The 25709-nt window shown below is 42.8% G+C and overlaps 1 protein-coding gene across 3 annotated transcripts in view; it reads right to left on the bottom strand.

The window, feature by feature from the left end:
- The window catches only part of yeats2 (YEATS domain containing 2), a 228750-nt gene that overhangs the window by 188877 nt on the left and 14164 nt on the right, over positions 1-25709 (bottom strand). For all 3 annotated transcript variants that reach the window (XM_068041935.1, XM_068041936.1, XM_068041937.1), the window contains exons 3-6: positions 15642-15739; positions 13206-13298; positions 10489-10743; positions 6136-6254 (exon numbers count right to left, since the gene is read on the bottom strand). In XM_068041935.1, coding sequence (XP_067898036.1) covers positions 6136-6254; positions 10489-10743; positions 13206-13298; positions 15642-15739 — 565 coding nt within the window. The remainder of the gene's footprint in view (positions 1-6135; positions 6255-10488; positions 10744-13205; positions 13299-15641; positions 15740-25709) is intronic.

Below are 25709 nucleotides of genomic sequence, written 5' to 3'. Positions count from 1 at the left end.
ACTGGGAAAGGGGGCAGACTGAGCCCAGGGAGACTGGGAAAGGGGGCAGACTGAGCCCAGGGAGACTGGGAAAGGGGGCAGAATGAGCCCAGGGAGACTGGGAAAGGGGGCAGACTGAGCCCAGGGAGACTGGGAAAGGGGGCAGACTGAGCCCAGGGAGACTGGGAAAGGGGGCAGACTGAGCCCAGGGAGACTGGGAATGGGGGCAGACTGAGCCCAGGGAGACTGGGAAAGGGGGCAGAATGAGCTCAGGGAGACTGGGAAAGGGGGCAGAATGAGCCTAGGGTGACTGGGAAAGGGGGCAGACTGAGCCCAGGGTGACTGGGAAAGGGGGCAGACTGAGCCCAGGGTGACTGGGAAAGGGGGCAGATTGAGCCCAGGGTGACTGGGAAAGGGGGCAGACTGAGCCCAGGGTGACTGGGAAAGGGGGCAGACTGAGCCCAGGGTGACTGGGAAAGGGGGCAGACTGAGCCCAGGGTGACTGGGAAAGGGGGCAGACTGAACCCTGGGCAGCAAAAAAAAAAAAGCAGGAATTAGCCAAGGGAGATAGAGAAAAGGAGCAAAATTAGCACAGACACTGAGAATGGGAGCAGGAATTAGCACAGACACTGAGAAATGGACTGATGAACAGCAGCAGGTTCATTACTTTCAGTGCCTAGATAATAGAAGTTTAAAGAGCAGATTAAATGCTGCAACATGTAATCAGAAAAGTGGAATGCAAATTTGCAAAGTTTATACTGGGCTTTACAATTCACTGGGTAGACCTCAGCTGAAGTCCAGTGCAAGAACAGGAACAGGCAATTCAGCCTCTCAAGCTGTTCCACCATTCCATCACTTCATGGTTAATCTCCACCTCAACTCTATCCATCTTTGATCCATAATCTCTTGATACCCTTACCCAACAAGCAGAAGGGCTGAAATGATGAGAAAGCTACCCCTTGTTGCAGCTCCGTTTTGTTATTCAGTGCCCTGATACATGGATAAATGATAAAATTTATTATATCACGTGAATATTTACATACAAACTTCAGGGTACTTAAGGTCCGCAGGGTTCTCCCATTTGTCTGTAACTTTGACAGAAGATCTGTGAAAAACCAGGAGAATTGCTGGTTTTGCCTTTTCTCTGGAGTTTCCAAGGATTCTCTGCCAAAGTTACAGCAATCAGGGAAATGACTACAGTGGAGTTCTGTTTGCAGTGAAGAGATTTCTTTTTAATTCTTTCATGGGATGTTGGTGTCATTGGCAAGGTCAGCATTTGGTGCCCACCCCTAACTGCCCTTGAACTGAGTGACTTGCTAGGCCATTTCAGAGGGTAGTTAAGAATCAATCACATTGCTGTGGGTCTGGAGCGACATATAGGCCAGACCAGGCAGGGACTTCAGATTTCCTTCCCTAAAGGACATTAGTGAACCAGATGGGTTTTTACAATCGACAATGGTTTCATGTGCACCATTAGACTAGCTTTTGAATTCCAGATTTTGTTTTATTCGTTGAATTCAAATTTCACCAACGGCAGTGCTCTGGATTACTAATCTAGTGACATTACCACTACACCACCACCTCCCCGGTGCAGGTACACCCACAAGTGCTATTAGGAAGGGACCTCCAGGATTTTGACCAAGCGACAGTGAAGGAACGGCAACATAGTTCCAAGTTCAGGATGGTGCATGGCTTGGAGGGGAACTTGCAGATGGTGGCGTTCCCATACATCTGCTGTCCTTCTCCTTCTAGGTGGTAGAGGTCGCGGATTTGGAAGGTGCTCTTGAAGGAAGCTTGGCGAATTGCTACAGTGCATCTTGTATATGGTACCCATTGTTGTTACTGTGCACCAGTGGCAGAGGGAGGGAATGTTTAAGGTGGTGGATGGGGTGCCGATTAAGCGGAGCTGCTTTGTCCTGGATGGTGTTGAGCTTCTTGAATGTTGTTGGAGCTGCACCCATCCAGGCAAGTGGAGATTATTCCATCACACTCCTGACTTATGTCTTATAGATGGTGGACAGACTTTGGGGAGTCAAGAGTTGAGTTACTCGCTGCAGAATTCCCAGTCTCTGACCTGCTCTTGTAGCAACAGTATTTATATTATATGGCTGGTCCAGTTAAGTTTCTGGTAAATGTTAACCCCCAGGACGTTGATAGTGGGGGGTTCAGCAATGGTAATGTCATTGACTGTCAAGAGCAGATGGTTAGATTCTCTCTTGTTGGAGATGGTCATTGCCTGGCAATTGTGTGGCACAAATGTTTCTTGCCGCTTGTCAGCCCAAGCCTGAATGTTGTCCAGGTCTTGCTGTATACAGACAGACTGCTTCAGTATCTCAGGAGTCGCAAATGTTACTGAACACTGTGCAATTATTAGTGAACATCCCCACTTCTGACCTTATGATGGAGGAATGGTCATTGATGAAGCAGCTAAAGATAGTTGGGCCTAAAACACTATACTGAGGAACTCCTGCAGCGGTGTCCTGGGCCTCAAATGTTTGGCCTCCAACAAGCATAACCACCTTCCTTTGTGCCAGGTATGACTCCAGGCAATAGAGTTTTCCCTGATTCCCAATGACTCCAGTTTTGCTAGGGCTCCTTGATGCCATACTCGGTCAAATGCTGTCGTGATGTCACGTCACCTCTGGAATTCAGCTCTTTTTTCCAGATTTGGACCAAGGCTGCAATGAGGTCTGGAGCTGACTGGCCCTGATGGAACTCAAACTGAGCATCGGTGAGTAGGTCGTTGCTGAGTAAGTGCCGCTTGATAGCACTGTCAACGACCCCCTCCGTCACTTTGCTGATGATCGAGAGTAGACTGATGGGATAGTAATTGGTCGGATTGGATTTGTCCTGCTTTTTGAGGACAGGGCATACCTGGGCAATTCCCACATTGTCGGGAAGATGCCAGTATTGTAGTTGTACTAGAACAGCTTGGCGAAGGGCATGGCTAGTTCTGGAGTATTACAGCTGGATGTTGTCAGGACCAATAACCTTTACGGTATCCAATGCCTTCAGCCGTTTTTTGAGTGAGTTGATTGTCTGAAAACTGGCAACTGTGGCACTGGGGACTTCAGGAGGAGGCTGAGATGGATCATCACCTCGGCACTTCTGGCTGAAGATGATTGCAAATGCTTCAGTCTTGTCTTTTGCACTGAAGTGCTGGGCTCCCCCATCATTGAGGAAGGGGATGTTTGTGCAGCCTCGTTGTCCAGTTAGTTTTTTTAATTGTCCACAACCATTCACGACTGAGTATGGCAGGATTGCAGAGCTTTGATCTGATCCATTGGTTGCGGGATCATTTAGCTCTGTCTATAACATGCTGCTACCACTGTTTAGCATACACATAGTCCCGTGTTGTAGCTTCACCAGGTTGGCACCTCATTTTGAGGTATGCCTGGTGCTGCTCCTGGCATACCCTCCTGCACTCTTCACTGAACCAGGATTGGTCCCCGGCTTGATGGCAATGGTAAAGTGGGGGATATGCTGGGCCAAGAGGTTACAGATTGTGGTTGGATACAATTGTACTGCTGCTGATTGCCCACAGTGCCTCATGGATGCCCAGCATTGAGCTGCTAGATCTGTTCTGAATCTATCCCATTTAGCACAGTGGTAGTGCCACACAACACGATGGATCATAGAGTCATAGAGTTATAAAGCACAGAAACAGGCCCTTTAGCCCATCGTGTTTGTGTCGGCCATCAAGCACCGAACTATTCTAACCCATTTTCCAGCACTTGGCCTGTAGCCTTGTATGCTATGGCGTTTCAAGTGCTCATCTAAATATTTCTTAAATGTTGTGAGGGTTCCTGCCTCTACCACCTCTTCAGGTAAAGCGTTCCAGATTCCAACCACCTCCTGAGTGAAACATTTTTTCCTCAAATCCCCCCTAAACGTCCTGCCCCTTACCTTAAATCTATGTCCCCTGGTCCTTGAACCCTCCGCTAAGGAAAAGTGTTTCTTCCTATTTAACCTATCTATGCCCCTCATAATTTTGTACACCTCAATCAGGTCCCCCCTCAGCCTTCTCTGCTCCAAGGAAAACAGCCCGAGCCTTTCAATCTCTCTTCATAGCTAAAATACTCCAGCGCAGGCAACATCTTAGTGGATTTCCTCTGCACCCTCTCCAGGGCAATCACATTCTTCCTATAGTGTGGTGCCCAAAACTGTACACAGTACTCCAGCTGTGGCCTAACTAGCATTTTATATAGCTCCATCATAACCTCCCTGCTCTTATATTCTATGCCTCGGCGAATAAAGGCAAGTATCCCATATGCCTTCCTCACCACCTTATTTACCTGTGCTGCTGCCTTCAGTGATCTATGGACAAGTACACTAAGGTCCCACTGACACTCTGTACATCCTAGGGTCCTACCATTCATTGTATATTCCCTTGCCTTGTTAGTCCTCCCAAAATGCATCACCTCACACTTCTCAGGATTAAATTCCATTTGCCACTGCTCCACCCATCTTACCAGCCCATCTATATCGTCCTGTAATCTAAGGATTTCCTCCTTACTATTTACGACACCACCAATTTTCTTGTCATCTGCGAACTTACTGATCATACCTCCTATCATCACGTCTAAATCATTAATGTACAATACAAACAGCAAGGGTCCCAGCACCGATCCCTGTAGTACACCACTGGTCACAGGCTTCCAATCGCAAAAACAACCCTCGACCATTACCCGCTGCCTCCTGCCACTGAGCCAATTTTGGATCCAATTTGCCAAATTGCCCTGAATCCCATGGGCTCTTACCTTCTTCACCAATCTCCCATGCGGGACCTTATCAAAAGCCTTACTGAAATCCATGTAGACTACATCAACTGCTTTACCTTCATCTACGCATCTAGTCACTTCCTCGACAAATTCAATCAAGTTAGTTAGACATGATCTCCCCCTGACAAAGCCATGCTGACTATCCCTGATTAATCCCTGCCTCTCCAAGTGGAGATTAATCCTGTCCTTCAGAGTTTTTTCCAATAGTTTCCCTATCACTGATGTTGGACTCACCGGCCTGTAATTACCTCGTTTATCCCTGCTACCCTTTTTGAATAATGGTACCACATTTGCTGTCCTCCAACCCTCTGGTACTTCTCCTGTGGCCAGTGAGGATTTGAAAATGTGTGTCAGAGCCCCTGCTATCTCCTCCTTTGCCTCACATAACAGCCTGGAATCTTATCTGGGCCTGGGGATTTATCCACTTTTAAGCGCTCTAAAACAGCTAATACTTCCTCCCTTTCAGTGCTAATATGTTCAAGTAAATCACAATCCCCCTCCCTGATCTCTACACCTACATCATCCTTCTCAATAGTGAACACCGATGAAAAGTAATCATTTAAAACCTCACCTATGTCCTCGGCTGCACACACATCCTAGGAAGTACAAGGACCCTAGGAAGTACAGAGCATCAGAGGGACCTTGGTGTACTTGTCCATAGATCACTGAAGGCAGCAGCACAGGTAGATAAGGTGGTTAGGAAGGCATATGGGATACATGCCTTTATTAGCTGAGGCATAGAATACAAGAGCAGGGAGGCTAGTTAGGCCACAGCTGGAATACAGTGTACAATTCTGGGCACCACTCTATAGGAAGGATGTGATTGCCCTCCACATCGTATCCTCACTGTGAAGACAGGACTTTGTCTCCACAAGGAATGCGCAGTGGTCACTCCTACCAACAAGCAAGCAGGTGGGGACAAGGTCAAGCAGGTTTTTCTCTCATTTGGTTCCCTCACCACCTGCTGTGGCCCAGTTAGGCAGATATGTCCTTCAGGATTCAGCCAGCCTGGCCAGTTGTGGTGCTACTGAGCCACACTTGGTGATGATAACTGAAGTCCCCCCACGGAGTACATTCTGTGCCTTTGCTACCCGAAGTGCTTCTTTCAAGTGGTGTTCAACATGGAGGAGTACTGATTCATCAGCTGAGGGTGGGGGGGTAGGTGGTAATCAGCAGGAGGCTCCTTGCCAAGGTTGACCTGATGCCATGATTACAGAACATCAAGTCTTCTTTTCATTTTATACCCTGATTATTCTCAGTTGGCTCTCCCACTCCCATCAAGGGGGAAAGGGGTCAGAAGATAAGGAAGAGAAATGCAAAACACAATGAAACACTGAGAGGTGTTTACAGACACCAGGCGAGACCAAGCACTTACTTTGAAACATTGCCAACGACAATTGTCTTCTTGATGTAAAAGCGTGATGGGTCTTCACTGGTTGCGTGGTAGGTGCACCGCTGTTCTATCTCCTGTGGGGTTGGGACTCCGAAGGTATCCTAGGAAAGACAGGAAAAGAAAACAATGAGATGTATCGCGGTATTTTGTTCTCCAATTACCAATTCCTTACTACTGCTTTTTCCCCACTGCCTCTTCTGATCTTCTTGGACTACTGATCTCCAGCAGAGCCACGCAATCCCAATCATCTGCCAATATGGCTGGTGAGAAGGCCAGCAACCAAACTACAGATAACTCCACTGATTTTCATACCCTCACTGCGCAGCTCTACTTGCCACCTCGCCCATCCCACGGCAGTGCAGTGGGCATCTCAGCATAGTGGGATTAAATCCTTGCCCAGCTCCATGGCAATGCTTACTTGTACAGCAACACCAAGTGCCACCCACTACCCCATTTACCACAGCACTGCTGCGAACGTAGACGGTATTGAAATTGGAAAACTGCTATCTTGCTTCTCCTTATTCTTAAAAGGTACAGAGCTAGTTGACAAACGTAGGATGATATAAATAATTTATTCTGCTTTACATTGTAAGGAGGAATAACTCTGAATTTAAATTGATGTACAAATCCCCTCACACCCACTATGCGTTCCAGGTGGTTATTTTATAAACAGAAACAGAAGTATTGACTTCATCCTGCTAAGACACAAGAGTCACTCGAGATTTCCCACCCAACAGAAGAATTGAAATCTGGATCATCTCCTCGACATTTTGAGTCTGGCACTAACACATTGCCACAGAGCACAGAAGGTGCCTTTCTGGGGTGCTCTTGGAGGTCAACCTGACCTGCATCCTTTCTGGGTCTGTACTCAGCTGCACTGATATTATTTTGGGGGTGGCAGGATGTTGTAGGAGTCTTCGTTCATTCCCCTGTACTAATGATTTTTCTGGGCAAGTGTTGTTTTCTGTATTTCCCTGTAGTGATGATTATTCTGGGCAAGTGTGCTTCTCTGTATTCCCGTGTAGTAATGATAATTCTTGGGAAGTACTGTTCTCTGTATTCCCCTGTAGGAATGATCATTCTGGGGATGTGTGCTTCTCTGTATTCCCCTGTAGTAATGATTATTCTTGGGAAATACTGTTCTCTGTATTCCACTGTAGTAATGACTATTCTTGGGAAGTACTGTTCTCTGTATTCCCCTGTAGTGATGATTATTCTGGGCAAGTGTGCTTCTCTGTATTCCCGTGTAGTAATGATAATTCTTGGGAAGTACTGTTCTCTGTATTCCCCTGTAGGAATGATCATTCTGGGGATGTGTGCTTCTCTGTATTCCCCTGTAGTAATGATTATTCTTGGGAAGTACTGTTCCCTGTATTCCCCTGTAGTAATGACTATTCTTGGGAAGTACTGTTCTCTGTATTCCCCTGTAGTAATGATTATTCTTGGGAAGTACTGTTCTCTGTATTCCCCTGTAGTAATGATAATTCTTGGGAAGTACTGTTCTCTGTATTCCCCTGTAGTAATGATTATTCTTGGGAAGTACTGTTCTCTGTATTCCCATGTAGTAATGATTATTCTGCGAATATGTGCTTCTCTGTATTCTCCTGTAGTAATGATTATTCTGGTGAAGTGTTGTTCTCTGTAATCCCCTGTAGTAATGATTATTCTGCGGATATGTGCTTCTCTGTATTCCCCTGTAGTAATGATTATTCTGGTGAAGTACTGTTCTCTGTACTCCCATGTAGTAATGATTATTCTGGGGATGTGTTGTTCTCTGTATTACCATGTAGTAATGATTATTCTGCGAATATGTGCTTCTCTGTATTCTCCTGTAGTAATGATTATTCTGGTGAAGTGTTGTTCTCTGTAATCCCCTGTAGTAATGATTATTCTGGGGATGTGTGCTTATCTGTATTCCCCTGTAGTAATGATTATTCTTGGGAAGTACTGTTCTCTGTAATCCCCTGTAGTAATGATTATTCTGGGGATGTGTGCTTATCTGTATCCCCCTGTAGTAATGATTATTCTTGGGAAGTACTGTTCTCTGTATTCCCCTGTAGTAATGATTATTCTTGGGAAGTACTGTTCTCTGTATTCCCCTGTAGTAATGATTATTCTTGGGAAGTACTGTTCTCTGTATTCCCCTGTAGTAATGATTATTCTGGGGATGTGTGCGTATCTGTATTCCCCTGTAGTAATGATGATTCTGGTGAAGTGTTGTTCTCTGTATTCCCCTGTAGTAATGATAATTCTTGGGAAGTACTGTTCTCTGTATTCCCCTGTAGTAATGATTATTCTTGGGAAGTACTGTTCTCTGTAATCCCCTGTAGTAATGATTATTCTGGGGATGTGTGCGTCTCTGTATTCCCCTGTAGTAATGATTATTCTTGGGAAGTAGTGTTCTCTGTATTCCCCTGTAGTAATGATTATTCTTGGGAAGTAGTGTTCTCTGTATTCCCCTGTAGTAATGATTATTCTTGGGAAGTAGTGTTCTCTGTATTCCCCTGTAGTAATGATTATTCTTGGGAAGTAGTGTTCTCTGTATTCCCCTGTACTAATGATTATTCTTGGGAAGTACTGTTCTCTGTAATCCCCTGTAGTAATGATTATTCTTGGGAAGTACTGTTCTCTGTAATCCCCTGTAGTAATGATTATTCTGGGGATGTGTGCGTCTCTGTATTCCCCTGTAGTAATGATTATTCTGGGGATGTGTGCGTATCTGTATTCCCCTGTAGTAATGATTATTCTTGGGAAGTACTGTTCTCTGTAATCCCCTGTAGTAATGATTATTCTGGGGATGTGTGCGTCTCTGTATTCCCCTGTAGTAATGATTATTCTGGGGATGTGTGCGTATCTGTATTCCCCTGTACTATTGATTATTCTTGGGAAGTACTGTTCTCTGTAATCCCCTGTAGTAATGATTATTCTGGGGATGTGTGCGTCTCTGTATTCCCCTGTAGTAATGATTATTCTTGGGAAGTACTGTTCTCTGTAATCCCCTGTAGTAATGATTATTCTGGGGATGTGTGCGTCTCTGTATTCCCCTGTAGTAATGATTATTCTGGGGATGTGTGCGTATCTGTATTCCCCTGTAGTAATGATTATTCTTGGGAAGTACTGTTCTCTGTAATCCCCTGTAGTAATGATTATTCTGGGGATGTGTGCGTCTCTGTATTCCCCTGTAGTAATGATTATTCTTGGGAAGTACTGTTCTCTGTATTCCCATGTAGTAATGATTATTCTGCGAATATGTGCTTCTCTGTATTCTCCTGTAGTAATGATTATTCTGGTGAAGTACTGTTCTCTGTATTCCCCTGTAGTAATGATTATTCTGGGGATGTGTGCGTCTCTGTATTCCCAAGTAGTAATGATTATTCTTGGGAAGTACTGTTCTCTGTATTCCCCTGTAGTAATGATTATTCTGCGAATATGTGCTTCTCTGTATTCCCCTGTAGTAATGATTATTCTTGGGAAGTAGTGTTCTCTGTATTCCCCTGTAGTAATGATTATTCTTGGGAAGTACTGTTCTCTGTATTCCCCTGTAGTAATGATTATTCTTGGGAAGTACTGTTCTCTGTATTCCCCTGTAGTAATGATTATTCTTGGGAAGTACTGTTCTCTGTATTCCCCTGTAGTAATGATTATTCTTGGGAAGTACTGTTCTCTGTATTCCCCTGTAGTAATGATTATTCTTGGGAAGTACTGTTCTCTGTATTCCCCTGTAGTAATGATTATTCTTGGGAAGTACTGTTCTCTGTATTCCCCTGTAGTAATGATCATTCTGGGCAAGTGTTGCTCTCTGTAATTCCCAGAAGTAATTATTATTTTACGAGCGGGTGCTGTACTCCATATTCTTTTGTCTGTTTTTGCCTCTCATTTTTGTATGATCATAACATGGACACAGACCAGAAATAAACTTTTACTGGAATAAAAATAGAAAATGCTGGAAATACTCATCAGTTTTGGCAGCATCTGCAGCGAGAGAAACAAAGTTAACTTTTCAGGTTGATGACCTTTCATCAGAACTGCTGGATTTGGATTCATTTTTGTTTTGCTGCCAGTTTATTCTTCTCAAGACATTGATGATTCCGAGGTGCTTGCACAAGTGATCATTTGTTGTGTAAGCCTGTGGACTGGCCATTTGACTGCAGACACAGGTGGACACCAGGCTTCACCTGACGTCCACACACCCACTTTCCAGCGATTAGGAGTGGGAACCCTGGCAGCATTTGGTAGGTCAAGACCATTGGAGCCAACTAAGGTCAAGAAGCAATGCTTTAATGCCACACATGTACCCTCCCTACACAGTGAGGGAATCAACCCTCATCACCATACCTGGCCAATGTTCCTCCCTGCTTTTTTCTCAGATCTGTCAGGCTGAATGTCCTCGCTTGCTGCAGTTAGCTGTTCCTGTTCACTCTCTTTGTCCAGAAAGGTGTCCATTTGGTGAGTGACTGAATCTGTTTCTGACTGGTTGGCAGATGGAGTTTCAGATCGTTGATTGGCTGGGGAGGATGACCGCGAAGGAGATTCTAGAAATTTCTTGATGACAGGGTGATTGAAGACAGTAGGATCATACGGCTTTGGACCCTGAAAGAAAAAGCACACACGCCAGTTTAGTCATGATCACGTGTTCAGGACAGCAAGGTTAAACTGACTGAAGGCATCCCTCTTCGACATCATTAATGGATGGTCCCAAAGCTCAATCTAGAAATGGCACCGACAGCAGACCCAGTGTCCTGACTAAGTGCGATACTATCAAAGCAAAGACCAGGACTGCATAACTGAAAGGAATTCCACAAAGTGATATCTATATACACTTTCTGAAAATTTCATCCACCGATTGAGCAAATTTACCTGAATGACTTACATATTCTCAAAGTAAATTCTTCTCGATGTCTTCAAATAGTTTAATAGCTTAAAGCTATTACTGGAGCAGACCTAAGCTAAAGGGCCAGGGTCATACAGCACCAAGATTGGAAAAAAGGACAGGAGAGAAAACAAGGTGAAATGGAAGCAGTGATTGGATGAGGCTGAATTGTGATTTTAAAATCTTGAGGATTATGGTAAAATGCTAACACTCAGGCAGCTGAGAGGCGTTAGAATTTGGGCTTTTCCTTTTCAACATCTCTCTCTTTGCTCAGCCAGAATACAATTTCCAGAAGTAGTTGAGTGCCTTTAAGGATGATTTTTTAAAATCTCTATTCTCTGTCATGTACTGGGGTTAACACAGCCCAGGTCTAACAATTAAACTGAATCACAATAAGTCACTTATTGGAGAATATGTGGGATACTCACCATCTTCTCCTTTCACTTCACAAAGTGGAAAAATATCACAATGTCAAACCACAATTTTCAGGCTAAACTGCAAAGTCAGATTTATTTAACAAATAGAATTACCTACAAAAGTCAGACAGATCAGCAATATGCTAACACTGTACAATAAGTAAACTTACACTACATATAAAGTGGGTTGACTGTTTAAAAAAGAAGAAACAGAGTCTTAAATTCTTGTAGCATCTCAGCAAGCTTTTGGAAACATATTCGATGATGGTAAACTGCTGGAGGTGAATTCTCAGAGAGCACATGGCTTCCCACACAGCAAATGGAAAACTCAAGACCATAAGATGGCCCTTGGATAACCAGGGGCTCTATCATTTGTTGCAGAGCACAAGATTGCCTATCGTTTTTGAATGAAACAATAGCACCAATTCTAGGTCACCTTTTGTAATGGCTTATTGCTTTAGGAAAACAGGGCTGGATGTACCCAGCACTCATTAAGGGTCCTTTTATTTTAATGAGAAACCCAGGCAAAGGGCTAATGCCCACAAACAGATATTTACAGCGCAGAAGGTGGTCATTTGGCCCATCATGTTGTGCTGGTTCTGTGCTGGCACAATCTAAAATTAATCCCACTCACCCACTCCCTCCTCAAAGCCCTGTATTTTTCTCTGCTTCAAATAATTATCCAGATTTTTTCCTTCAAAGATGCAACAGTCTCTGCCTCAACCACTCCCCATGGCAAAGCATTCCATTCTCCAACATACCTGTTGCACAAAGAAACATCTCCTAACCTCTATGTTCTTCGTGATCATTTTAAATTGATTGCCCTCTTCTCTGACTCCCCAACCAGAGAAAATAGACTTCCCTAATCATGCCATCACAACAGTATATAATTTCAAAAATCTCTATTAAACCCTGTCTTAGCCTTCGCTGGTCTAGTGGAAATAATCAGAGGATCTCAAGTCTTGTCTCATTATTCCATCTAACTGCACCCACACTTTCAGGGAATAATGCATTTGAATCTTTAGGTCCTTGTTCATCTTTTAGTGTTACTCTTTCTATCCATACTGCTACATTCTCTCTTAAATTATGCACCTGAATTTATATAACAAACCTTATGAAATACCTCATCAAACAGCACCTGAAAACGCACAGAGTGCCTACGACATTTCCTTTATGAATTATGGTTTCTAACTGACATTACATTAGCTGGTCTACACTTACTTGGCTTATATTTCTCTACCATCTTGAACGAAAGTGTTCTGCTGACTACCCTTCAGTTCCACAGCACAACTTGCACATTTGAAGAGGACAGAAAAATTGGGCCTATAGTTTCTGCTATCTCCTCACTGACTTACCATGGTCTAGGGTACATGCTATCCGCACCTGATGACTTATCCATCTTATTTGGACCCAAGGCTTAGAATAAAAGTTTTGCTGGAATTTTTTACCCTATCAATTTATCAGCAATTTCATAAATCAACACTTTAAATGAAATCTATTCCTTACATCAACTTAATTGACAACACGTAATTTCCCGCCTTCCCTTTAGATTCATATGATCCAGTAAAATAACAAAACTTTAGACTTGTGTTTATCAGATCAGATAGATTGGATCACCATATCAATCAATCATCTTTATATAATCCCACTGGCAGCCATTACAAGACCATGAAGATACTGAACCAAGTCACAACACATTAATCACGTGACAACATTGTAAAACTAAAGATCTGGTTAAACAGAATACCTGCTCCCCTCCTCCTTACCTCAGTCACCTTGGGCTGCACGGCTGATGCATAGTAGTTGGCCACAATGCAGGCACGAAGTTTGTCCATCATTCTTCTGGCCTCGTTCAGGCGCTTTAGAAACAAGCAGATATTCAAACATTTATTTTGTAAGCAACTGTTTAGAAATGTTCTCATCTGCAAATGATATGAATCTTAAAGAACATTCGAAGGTACAAAATTTGTGAAATTACTAGATCTGCTATTGGATCTCACTGCATAAGAACATAAGAAATAGGAGCTGGAGGGGGCCATTTGGCCCTTTGAGCCTGCTCCGCCATTCAACAAAATCATAACAGATATCCTACCTCGACTACACCTTCCCGCACTATCTCCATGTCCCATAATATGCAAGAAACTGTCGAACTCTGTCTTGAATTTACTTAATGGATGAGCACCCACAGCTGTCTAAAGTACAGAATTCCAAAGATTCACAATCCCTGGAATGAAGAAAATTCTCATCACTGTCCTAAATGGCCAACCCCTTATTCTGAGACAGTGATCCCATGTTCTAGATTACCCACCCGGGGGAAACATTTTCTCACATCTATCCAGTCAAGCCCCTTAAGAATTTTATATGTTTCAATTAGATCACTTCTCATTCTCCTGAACTCCAGGGAATACAGGCCTACACTATCTCTTCTCATCCAGGAACCAGTCTAAGGAACCTCACTGCACTCCCTCATGGGCAAACATATCCTTCTTTAGGTAAGGAGAACTGCACACAGTACTCCAGCTGTGGCCTCACCAATGCCCTATATAATTGTATAATTTTACTTGTATACTCTAATCCCTTTGTAACAAAAGTTAACAGACAATTTGCCTTTTTAGTTGCTTGCTGTACCTGCATGTTAACTTTCTCAGAGTCATGTACAAGGACACCTGGGTTTCTCTGAATGCAAACATTTCCCCTCTCTCACCATGTAAAAAATGTTGCTTTCTATTTTTCCTACCAAAGTGCCACATTGTACTTCATCTGCCATATTCTTGCCCACTCACCCAAGATGTCTATGTCCCTCTGCAGCCTCTTTGTATCCTCCGCACTGCTTACTTTCCTACCTAACTTTGTATGTCAGCAAATTTGGACACATTACACTCAGTCCCTTCATCGAAGTCATTAATATAAATTGTAAATAGCTGAGGCTCTAGTACTGATCCTTGCAGTATCCCACTTGTTACACCCTGCCAACCTGACAATGTCCTGTTTTTTTCTTACTCTCTGTTAACCAATCCTCCGTCTATGCTAATATATTACCCCTAATCCCATGATCCTAATTTTGTGTAGTAACCTCTTTCATGGCACCTTATCCAATGCTTTTTGACAATCCAAATACACTAGACTGGCTGGTTCCCCCTTATCCATCTTACTAGTTACATCCTCAAAAAACTCTTAACAGATTTGCCAAACACAATTTCCCTTCCATATATCCATGTTGATTCTGCCCAATCATACTGATTTTCAAAGTGCCCTGTTAACACGTCCCTAATAATAGATTCTAGCATGTTGCCCGCTACTGATGTTAGGATAACTGGCCTAAAGTTCTCAGTTTTCTGTCTTCCTCTTTTCTTAGATATGTTTGCTATTTTCCAATCCCTTGAGAACTATTCTAGAACCTAAGGAATTCTGGAAGATCAAAACCAATGCATCCATTATCTCTGCAGCTACCTCTTTTAAAACCCGAGGAATCATGTCATCAGGTCCAAGGGACTTGTTGCCACTTAGTCCAATTAATTTCTCGAGTACTATTTCTTGTACTGATTTCTTCATCATTCTTGCAAGACCCTTGGTTCCCCATTATTTCAGGAATTTTTGTTGTCTCCCCTAATATGAAGACAGATACAAATTGCTTAATGTCTCTGCCATTTCCTTATTCCTCATTATAATTTCACCTCTCTCTGGGCCCACATTTACTTTCACTAATCCCTTCCTATTTGCATACCAATGTTTACAATCTGTTTTTATGTCTTTTGCTAGTCTACTCTCATATTCTCTTTTATCTTTCCTTATCAATTTCTTGATCCTCCTTTGCTAATTTTAAAACCCTCCCAATCTTCAGGCTTACTACTTACTTTTAGGCAACATTTTAAACATCTTCCTTTGATCGATCTTTAACTCCTCTTGTTAGCCACGGTTGGACCACTTTTTCTGTGGGATTTTTGCGCCTTAAAGGAATGTATATTTGTTGCAAATTATGTATTAATTCTTTAAACGCTAGCCATTGTTTGCCTTCCATAATATCTTTTAACGTAGTTTCCCAATCTACCTTAGCCAACTCGTCCCCTCATACCCATGTAGGTTGCTTAATTGGATTCTGTACTGTTTTATTAAAGAGTGACCAACAGAAGCACAAATTTAGCAGATATCTGATCTGCAGCAGTGTTACTGTCACTGGTGTTGAGCACAACCTATGACTTTACCTGGTCAATAATCTCAATCTCATGCTCTTTGTTCCTCATCTCCATTGTAAACTGTTCCCTGATGATAACTTCAATCTTCTGCAGAGTGGCTTCACGTGCTACATGGGAAATAGAAGGGACAACTCAGTTGAATGGTAAACTTTAGAATTAATAGAAACCTGATTTCTGATGCCATGGGGCTTACAGAGGTAATGTAGGTAGTATATACATTCACAAACCACATGAAGCCAGTAGGTTCAGGTTTCACTAAACATGAGAGGATCACAGAACATCTGCATAACAAGAAGTTCAAGGAATAAAAACAGTAAATACTGGAAATACTCAGCAGGTCTGCAGTATCTGTGGAGAGAGAAACAAGAGTTTACATTTCAGGTTGACGGCCTAGGTCATCAACCTGAAACATTGACTCTGCTGCTCTCACCACAGATACTGCTTGACATGCTGTGTATTTTCAGCATTTTCAGTTTTGATTTCGTATATTTAGCTCCACGGTATTTTGCTTTTGTATTGAGGTTCAAGGAATTTGCAAGTGACTCATTAAAAGAAGTTCTTCCACCTATACAAAATATTCACAAGGCTACTGTCCTGGATAAGATGCTGCTGGAATCACATTAGGTTCTCAATAAGTTTAATCAAATATTCAGTGATCCTTTCTAGACTTTCGTGGCACGGGGCAAGTCTTATTGATTCTCCACATGATATACTTTTATACCTCTCTCTCGAAAGAATGTCTGAGATTGCCAGAGGACTTAAACAGGTTAGTGGCCTAAGCAGATGATGTTGAAAAATGCAAAGTAGTATACATTGGGTGAAAAAGAACTTTTCTTGGTTATTCTTTTTCACGTTTGTAAGTTTGTGAAATAAATGCAGTGTGTTTTTGGTCTCTGGAATTTTCAAAGTAACATCAAAGTTTGATCTGTTTGTATGCTATTCATGAACTGTTACCCAAAGGTTTTTATGTCTCAAGACTGTATTCACCAGGCATACTTGCTTGTTGTTTCCTTCAAGCCAATTCGACCAAATCCCTTAATTAGGTGCCAGCTGATAAAACTCTTCTGCTTGCATTATTCTATACATTAAACATCTAAACCCATTAAAATTACAATCTGTAACTCACTTATGAGGTCCAATGTTATATATAAATCGTTTAAACCCCTTGATTAATCTCTGTAACTCACTCACTCCTATTTAGGATTGCCAACCCTCTAGGATTGTCCAATAATCTCCAGGAATTAAAGATTAATTTCCAGAACACTGCTGCGAGCAACAAGGGAGAAAAATTATAAGATCAAAAAAATTGAAGTGTGCTTTTTTTCTCATTTTCTTTGATCACTTTAGTGGTTGGGAGAGTTGGAGGCAGGAGGTCATGAAATCTCCAGGAATACATCCAACCAAAGTCAACAACCTTATCTTCCCATGTATTGGTTACTCTATGTATTAAAGTTCTAACCGCCTTAATTAGATTCCATCTGCAATTCATTCTCAGTTAGCATCTCTCTGTCTCTGTAACCTCCTCCAGCCCTACAACCCTTTGAGGTCTTTGTGCTCCTTCAATTCCGATCTCTTGTGCATAACCATTCTATGATTCTATCACTGATTTTAGTCGCTCCACCATTACCTTCAGCTGCCAAGACCCTAACATCTGGAATTTGCTCCCTAAACCTTTCCGTTTCTCTACCTCCTTTAAGTTGTTGCTTAAAAATCTTGGACCAAGCTTTTGGTCACCCCTTCCTGGTTTGGTGTGAAATTTCGTATGATAACGCTGCTGTGAAGTGCCTCGGGACATTTTACTTTGTTAAAGGCACATATAAATGCAAGTTGTTGTTGTTGTAGCAACTATTCTGGCTTCCTGGGCCAAAGATGTATTTGCTGTGTTAGACATTCTGCTGCCAGTTAGGTGCATGGATCCTTCCGAAGTATGTTTTGAAAGAATAAATAACGAAAGAGGAAAATTGTAAAATTAACTTTGTATTTATTAGATCAGGTACATTGTGCTGGTGAAAAAGCAGGCAGGAGAAGCACATCACTTATAAACAAAACTGGTTGGACTGGATTTGCGTAATGACAGAAACTGATGCAATCTGGGGCAATAGCTGGAACTCTAATATTTTTGTGGTGGGTGTCAAAGTTTATTTTGTAATCAATACTGTTTTACCCTGCATTCCCACAGGGAACAGCTCCGGTCAGAAAACATTTGCTATGCCTTATAGAGCTGGCCACCAAAAGTAAGCATCTCTCCTATTGCCTCCCGCATGCCTTTTGGCAGGCAGCCTGTCTGTAACCCTCTGCCAAAGACATCCCCTAACCACCTGCGTAACTTGAGTCACTCCTCGTTGAAGAACTGAAACTGTGACATCAACACTGCAGATATTTCACAAGCAATGTTACAGGAAAGTAACACTTCCCTAATGATTATAAGGGAATTACTTTTATGGAAATGTAAGACTCTGCCCTTATAGACCACCTTATTCGCAGGAGAGCCCAAACTCCAGCCCCTGAATTTTGTGTGCCTAGAGGTTTGGAAAGAGTGGTTGTTAGTGCAGTTGCCTCATTGATGGTTAAGTCCCAAATCAGAGCACCAAGATCTGTCCATTATCAGCAACTGAAGGTACCTGCAAATTAACAGAAGATGAATTTAAACTTTATGTATGTTGCTCTCGAGAGTTCATGGGGTACACATATGGGACCCACAGAAGACAAAAAACACAACCGATAGAAATCCCACCACGGCAGTTGGTAAAATTTGAATTCAATTAATAAATCTGGAATTAAAAAGCTAGTCTAATGGTAACCATGATACCATTGTCGATTGTTGTAAAAACCCATCTGGTTCACTTATCTCCTTTAGGGAAGGAAATCTGCCATCCTTACCTGGTCTGGCCTACATGGGAGTCCAGACCCACAGCAATGTGGTTGACTCTTAAATGCCCTCTGAGATGGCGTAGCAAGCCACTCAATGCAAGGGTAATTAGAGATAGGCAATAAATGCTGGCCTAGCCATCGACACCCACATCCCATGAACAAATAGTTTTTAAAAACTCAACCGATAGAAATGTCTCCAAGAGCTTCACACAAATGCAGTCACTTATGTAGATAAATGCAATAGCTATTTTCCACACAGCAAGATCCCACAAACTGCAGCAGGAATAGCAAGGAACAGCAAGACACAGCTGAAGGTGCCAAGGCATGGAGGACTTCCTGTGCCCATGGAGTTCAGACCCCAGCATGAGCCAGTGCCTTCAGTGTCAGCTGTGCTCAGTTGGCAGCACTCTTGCCTTTGAGTTAGAAGGTTGTGGGTTGTCCATTCAGAACACCTGAGCACAAAATCCAGGCAGACACTCCAGTGCAGTGGTGAGGGACTGCTGCACTGTCGCTGGTGCTGTCTTTTGTATGAAACATTAGAGCAAGGGCCTGTCTGAGCTCTCAGATGGGTGTAAAAGATCCCACGGCACTATTCAAGAGCAGAGGAATTCTCCCTGGTGTCCTGGCTAAAGGTTTATCTCTCAACCAATATCACTGAAACAGATTATCTGATCATGGTCACATTGCTGTTTGTGGGAACTTGCTCTGTATGAATTGGCTGCTGCATTTCCTGCACTTCAAAAATGTATTCCATTGGTTGTAAAATGCTTTGGGATGCCCCGAGGTCATGATAGGCACTACAGAAATATAAGTTCCTTTTTCAAGAGAGAAGAGAACATTAAGGAAACAATAAAATGGAAATAATCAGGCAAACATGCGTCAGACGTGCTGTGGTGAACTCAGATAGCCAGGCGGTCAAGGATAGACTACTGGAACCTAGTCTTTATTCACTTACACAAGAATACAAGAAATAGGAGCAGTAGACCATATAGCTCGAACCTGCTCTGCCATTCAAAACGATCATGGCTGATCTTAGGCTTCAACTCCACTTTCCCGCCCACTCGCCACATCCGTTGATTCCCCGAGACCCCAAAAATCTGTTTATCCCAGCCTTAAATGTATTCAACAATGGAGCATGCACAACCCTCTATGGTAGAGAATTTCTAAGATTCAAAACCCTTTGAGTAAAGTAATTTCTCCTCATCTCAGTCCTAAATGATCTGCCCCTTATCTGAGACTGTGCCCCCTATGTTTTAGATTCTCCGAACAGCGGAAACAATCTCTCAATGTCTACTCTATCCAGCCCCTTCAGAATCTTGCATGTTTCAATGAGATTGTCTCTCATTCTTCTAAATGGCAGAGGGTATAGGTGCAATTTACTCAGTCTCTCATCATAGGTCAACCCCCTCATCCCAGGGATCAATTTAGTGAACCATTTGCTGTACTGCCTTCAATGAAAGTATATCCTTTCTTAAATGTAGAGACCAAATCTGCACAGTATTCCAGTGTGGTCGCACCAAAACCCTGTACAATTTTAGTAAGACTTCTTTATTCCTGTACTCCAATCCCCTTGCAATCAAGGCCAACATGCTACTTGCCTTCCTAATTGCTGCTGTACTTGCATGCTTTTTCTCTGCATTCCTTGTAAAAGCACACCCAAGTCTCTTTGAACAGCAACACTTGCAAATTTCACACCTTTTAAAAATATTCTGCTTTTCTATTCTTGCGACCAAAGCGAATAACTTCACACTTCCCTACATTATACTCCATCTGTCACCTTGTTGCCCACTCATTTAACCTGTCTATATCTCTTTGCAGCCTCTGTGTCCTCCTCGCATCTTACCTTTCCACCTACCTTTGTATCAGCAGCAAACGTAGATACATTACTATCTCTTCATCTAAGTCATTAATCTAAATTGTAAATAACTGAGGCCCCATCACTCCACTATTCACTGCCTGCCAACTTGAAAATGCCCTTGTTTATGCCCATTCTTTGCTTCCTGTCCATTAACCAATCCTCTATCCATGCTAATATATTACCCCCAACTCTATGAACCCTTGCCTAGTAACCTTTTGTGTGGCACCTTATCAAATGCCTTTTGGAAATCCAGGTACATTACATCTACTGGTTCCCCTTTATCTACCCTACTAGTTACATCCTCAAAAAAACTCTAACAAAGTTGTCAAACAGAATTTCCCTTTAGTAAAACCATGCTGACTTGTTCTAATCATATTATGTTTTTCTAGATGCATTGTTAAGACTTCCTTAATAATAGAAGCTTTCATTTACAGAAATACACATTGCATATCGTGCACCTCCACCAAACAACCCCTCTTTCAGCCTGTTCTTATTTAAAGTCTTAAGGTTTATTTCTGATAAATGTACACAATACAATGTACAAATGTAGTCCAATAAATGGAGATATGGCAGGGCACCTCAGCCCCATCAAATGCACATCCTGCTCCATATGGGCACTCCAGGACCCTTTTGTGTCCTGGACAACCAAATGTGCAGGAAGTGTTGCCAGCTGGAGCAGCTCGAGCTCTAGATTTTGGAGCTCGAGCAGCAGTTGGAATCTCTGGTGCATCCACGAGGCTGAGAGTTTCATGGGTAGCACTTTTGTGCCCAAATATCTGCGGGTCGAGAATTGGCCTGTTCAGTCACATGAAGACCCAGGGCAAAAACTTGTGACCCTGAGTAGACGCCATCCTCGAATCGAGGGACAGCCAACATCAACGATACACCCCTCAGATCTCTGTTACTGCACATCTTTAGAATTGTACCCTTTATCTTGTATTGCCTCACCTTGTTCTTCCTACCAAAATGTATTACCTCGTACTTCTCTACATCAAATTTCATCTGCCATGTGTCCACCCATTCCAGCAGTCTATGTCCACTTGAAGTCTATCACTATCCTCCTCACAGTTCACAATATTGTCAGGTTTTGCATCATCTCTAAATTTTGAAATTATGCCCTGTGCACCCAAGTCTAGGTCATTAATATAGATCAAGAAAAGCTGTAGTCCTAGTAGCAAGACCTGGAGAACCCTACTGTATACTTTCTTCGAGTCTGAAAACAACCATTCACTCCGACTGTTTCCTATCACTCAGCCAACTTGGCATCATTATTGCCACTATCCCTTTTATACCGTGGGCTTCAACTTTGCTGGCAAGCCTATTATGCGGCACTTTATCAAATGCCATATGCACAACATCAACGACATTACCCTCATCAACCTCACTGTTAATGCAGGCTTCAGAAACTCTTCTCCTCTCTGCCCTTTACACTATTACTATCCCAGTCTATATCAGGATAATTGAAGTCCCCCATTATCATTACTCCATAGTTTTTGCACCTCTCTGTAACTTCTCTGCAGATTTCCTCCTCTATATTTTTCGTATATTTGGCCTATAGAATACTCCCTGTAGTTTAATGGTACCTCTGGAACACTGGCCATTTGACAGTTGAGAAAAAAGGACATGGCGGGGGAGAGAGTTTTCGGTCATCTGGACACAGTGTCGAGTCCATCAAAGTTGATTTTGGAGGCATTTTTCTTGAATGCTTGTGGAGTTGACTTCAAGAAGGACACTAGCATTTGTCAACTGTCCTCCCATTGAATCCAGAGGATGTGATGGAGGCATTGCTGATGGAATTTCTCTACTGCTCTTATGTGTCGCGGATACACAGTCCAGGTCTCACTGCAGTACAGAATGCACACAAATTGTTGAAGTGGCAGTGCAGGTTGAGAAAGTGGTTCAAGAGACATAGGGATCCTGGGCTTCATAAATAGAGAGATATAGTACAAAAACAAGGAAGTTATAATAAATAAAAAAACTGGTTCAGCTTCAGCTGGAGTTTTGTGTCCAACTCTGGGCACCGCACTTTTAAACGGATGTGAAGGCTTTAGAGACAGTGCAGAAAAGATTCATGAGAATGTCCCAGGGATGAGGGACTTCAATTACATAGATAGATTGGAGAAGCTGTTGTTCTCCTTCGAGAAGAGGACGTCGGGAGGGAATTTCATAGAGGTGTACAAAATCAGAGTAGATAGAGAGAAACTGTTCTTATTGGCGGAAAGGTTGAGAACAAGAGGACACAGATTTAAGGTGAAAAACGACAACATGAGGAAAAACATTTTTACACAGAGTGGTTAGGATCTGGAATGCACAACCTGAGTGTGTGGTGGGGGCAGATTCAATTGAGACCTTCAAAAGGGAATTGGATAAGCACTTGAAGAGAAAAAATTTACAGGGCTATAGGGACAGCACGGGGGAGTGGGACTAGCTCAGTTGATCTTGCAAAAAGCCGCTTTAGACACGATGAGCTGAATGGCCTTCTTCAGTGATGTAATCATTCTATGATTCTATTCTACATATGAGAACAAGTGAGTCCGCAATTAATGCCCACCACCTGAATACAATTAACACCCAACTGATGTACAATTAACACTGTGGGATCTCCAACTTCTAACCTCCACTCATAACCAATGCTCCCTCTAACTTCTGTTTGCTGCGCACAGCTGGCTTATTGCACTGCATGGTCCCTTGAAGATCGATGCGAATCCATGCATGTGCACATCTTAAAGGGAACATTGCCGGCGTACGGCCTGTTTGTTCCCTTTGCAGCACATTCCCAATTGCTGCACGACTGCACAGCTTAAAAAAGACTTGCATTTAAATGCACCTTGCACGATCACCGGATGTCCCAAAGCACTTTACAGTCAATGAAGTACTTTTGAAGTGTAGTCACTGTTGTAATGTAGGAAATGTGGCAGCCAATTTGTGCACAGCAAGCTCCCACAAACAGCAATATGGTAATAACCAGATAATTTGCTATTGTGATGTTGATTGAGGGACACTGGGGATAACTCCCCTGCTCTTCTTCGAAAAGGTATCAGGGGATCTTTTACAGCCACCTGAGTTAGAAGATGAGACCTCAGTTTAACGTCTCATCCTAAAGGCTGCACCTCCAACTGTTCAGCATTCCCACAGTGCTGCACTGGGATGTCAGCCTTGACTTTTGTACTAAAGTCCGAGAGTAGGATTTGAACCCAGAACCTTGTGACTCAGAAGTGAAAGTGTTACCAACTGAGCTACACCTAACACACAATGAGAGAACTTTGCTCATAACCCAGAGCGTGAGTATAAGTGATGCAGAGAGTGAACACTGCTGTAACTACTGCAGTTGAGTTTTACGTTTTTAAATTACTTTGGTGCACCCTGTTGCCATTCCTAACGCTGATTATAGATAGGTCTTGTCACTGCCAACCATTTCCTGAAATCTGCCAGCTAAGTTGAAGTAAATACACGCTGCACCCTCTGGTTTTTACACTTCATTTCCTAGAATCTTCCATCAATTAGGATCAAAATTCCACAGATGCCAACTTTCTCAGTTTTAACTTGTGGACCCATAACCCCAACCTCGCCCCCACATCACCACCCCACATCAGCAGTCTTAGCGGAGTCCGGGAAGTCTCTGTAGATATCATTCTCTCTCTCTAATTAAAAGTTGTGCATCCAGCCCACACCAGTCATGCCACAGAATAATCACACCTGAAAATGTGGTCTCAGAGGCGACACACCTGAAAGCGCCTCATGTCTGGGGCAAAACATCAATAACTGACTGAAATAAGCACTTATCTATTAAGTTGTTAATCAAAGAACTGCTGATTAAATGTGAATCAGTTTAATTCCATCAATAATTACCAATCAGGAAGAGGTAAGACATGGAAAAAAAAGAGAAACCTTTTTGTTCTAATTGCGACCTGCTCTTAAGGAGAATGACTCGCTCCCACTACCCTTCTCCCTTCTCTCTCCCTCGTTCTCCCTCTCTCCCCAAACCCTTCCTCTCTGGCAGTCTTTATGCAATATCAGGTGCACCTTGCAGGGGAGGGGGAAGGTTCATTCATTGGCCAGCAATCTGGCTGATTTCCCCCGACCCCCCTCCCATTGCCCTTGATCAAGGCTATTGAGCCCGACGCACTACTCCAGCTGAGGATTAAGAACACGTTTTACCTTACTGCCTGGGGCACCACAGTAAACAAAATGGACGGAGCAGTCGAGGAGCAGCCTGAAGAATAGGTAATGCTGCCAGCACTCAAATATTTCAGCGTTCTAGTGCTTTCACCTTCTATCAACTAAAAATAAGAGAAATAATCGTCTTCACTGGATCGATACAGGTGAAGGTAGTCACTCAACCCGTCTTTCCTCATCCATTCAGCAAGAGCCCACCACCCTCTCCACCTCCACCACAGCATCAAACAATTCCATGGTCCTTGACTCCGTTAAGAATAGAAACTCTGCTGTAGATGCAAATGTAAACATTGAGCATGGGACCAGTGACCAGTGTCATAGCCTGCGGGATGAGCACCACTCTGGTCACAAAAATCTACAGTTTCACACCAAAGAAAGCTTTTGATAAGGTGTCTCACAAGAACCGCAGAAAAATTACAGCAAAGAAGGAGGCCATTCAGCCCGTCGTGTCCGTGCCAGCTGGAAAGACTAGTCGCCCAATCTAATTCCACCTTCATGGGAAGTGGCTGAGACAAATAGCTTAGATGCTTTCAAAAGGGAACTAGACGAGTAGATGAGAGAAAAGGGAATAGAAAGATATGCTGAAAGGCTGAGATGAGGTAGATTGAATGGGAAGAGACTCATGTGCAGTATAAACACCAGCACAGACTAGTTGACTGAATGACCTGTCTCCCTGCTGTATATTCTATGTAAACTAAGATATGTCCAAAAAAAGCATAGTTTTCAACAGTTATTTGGAGAACTCAAAAGATAGAAAACTATCTCTCTCGTATACAGTTCAGGCCAATCGCCTGTGCTGTCTATAAACAAAGTCCTCCATATACTCCACCATCAAATGTCACATGCTTTCGCAAAGTGTGTGAACCACAGAAGAAAGCAGGTTGACTAACACTTTAATATAAATAAGAGTGAGGTACAAAGAATAAGGAAGCAACATACTCCTTGGAAAACAAGTGTCGACATGGGGTAGAACAAAGAGGTCTGGGGGTACAAATACATAAATCACTAAAACTTCCAATGCAGGTTAATGAGTCATAAAAAAGCAAACAAAGCACGGGGGTTCATTTCTAGAGGGTTAGAATTGAAAAGCAGAGAAGTTATGTTAAACTTATATAGAACTGCGGTTAGATCACACAGTATTGTGAACAGTCGGTCTCCATATTATACAAAGG

Source organism: Heterodontus francisci, chromosome 11 (genome assembly GCF_036365525.1).
Source record: "Heterodontus francisci isolate sHetFra1 chromosome 11, sHetFra1.hap1, whole genome shotgun sequence".
In the NCBI taxonomy this organism is placed as follows: Eukaryota; Metazoa; Chordata; class Chondrichthyes; order Heterodontiformes; family Heterodontidae; genus Heterodontus; species Heterodontus francisci.
This window is presented reverse-complemented; position numbering and strand designations above follow the sequence as displayed.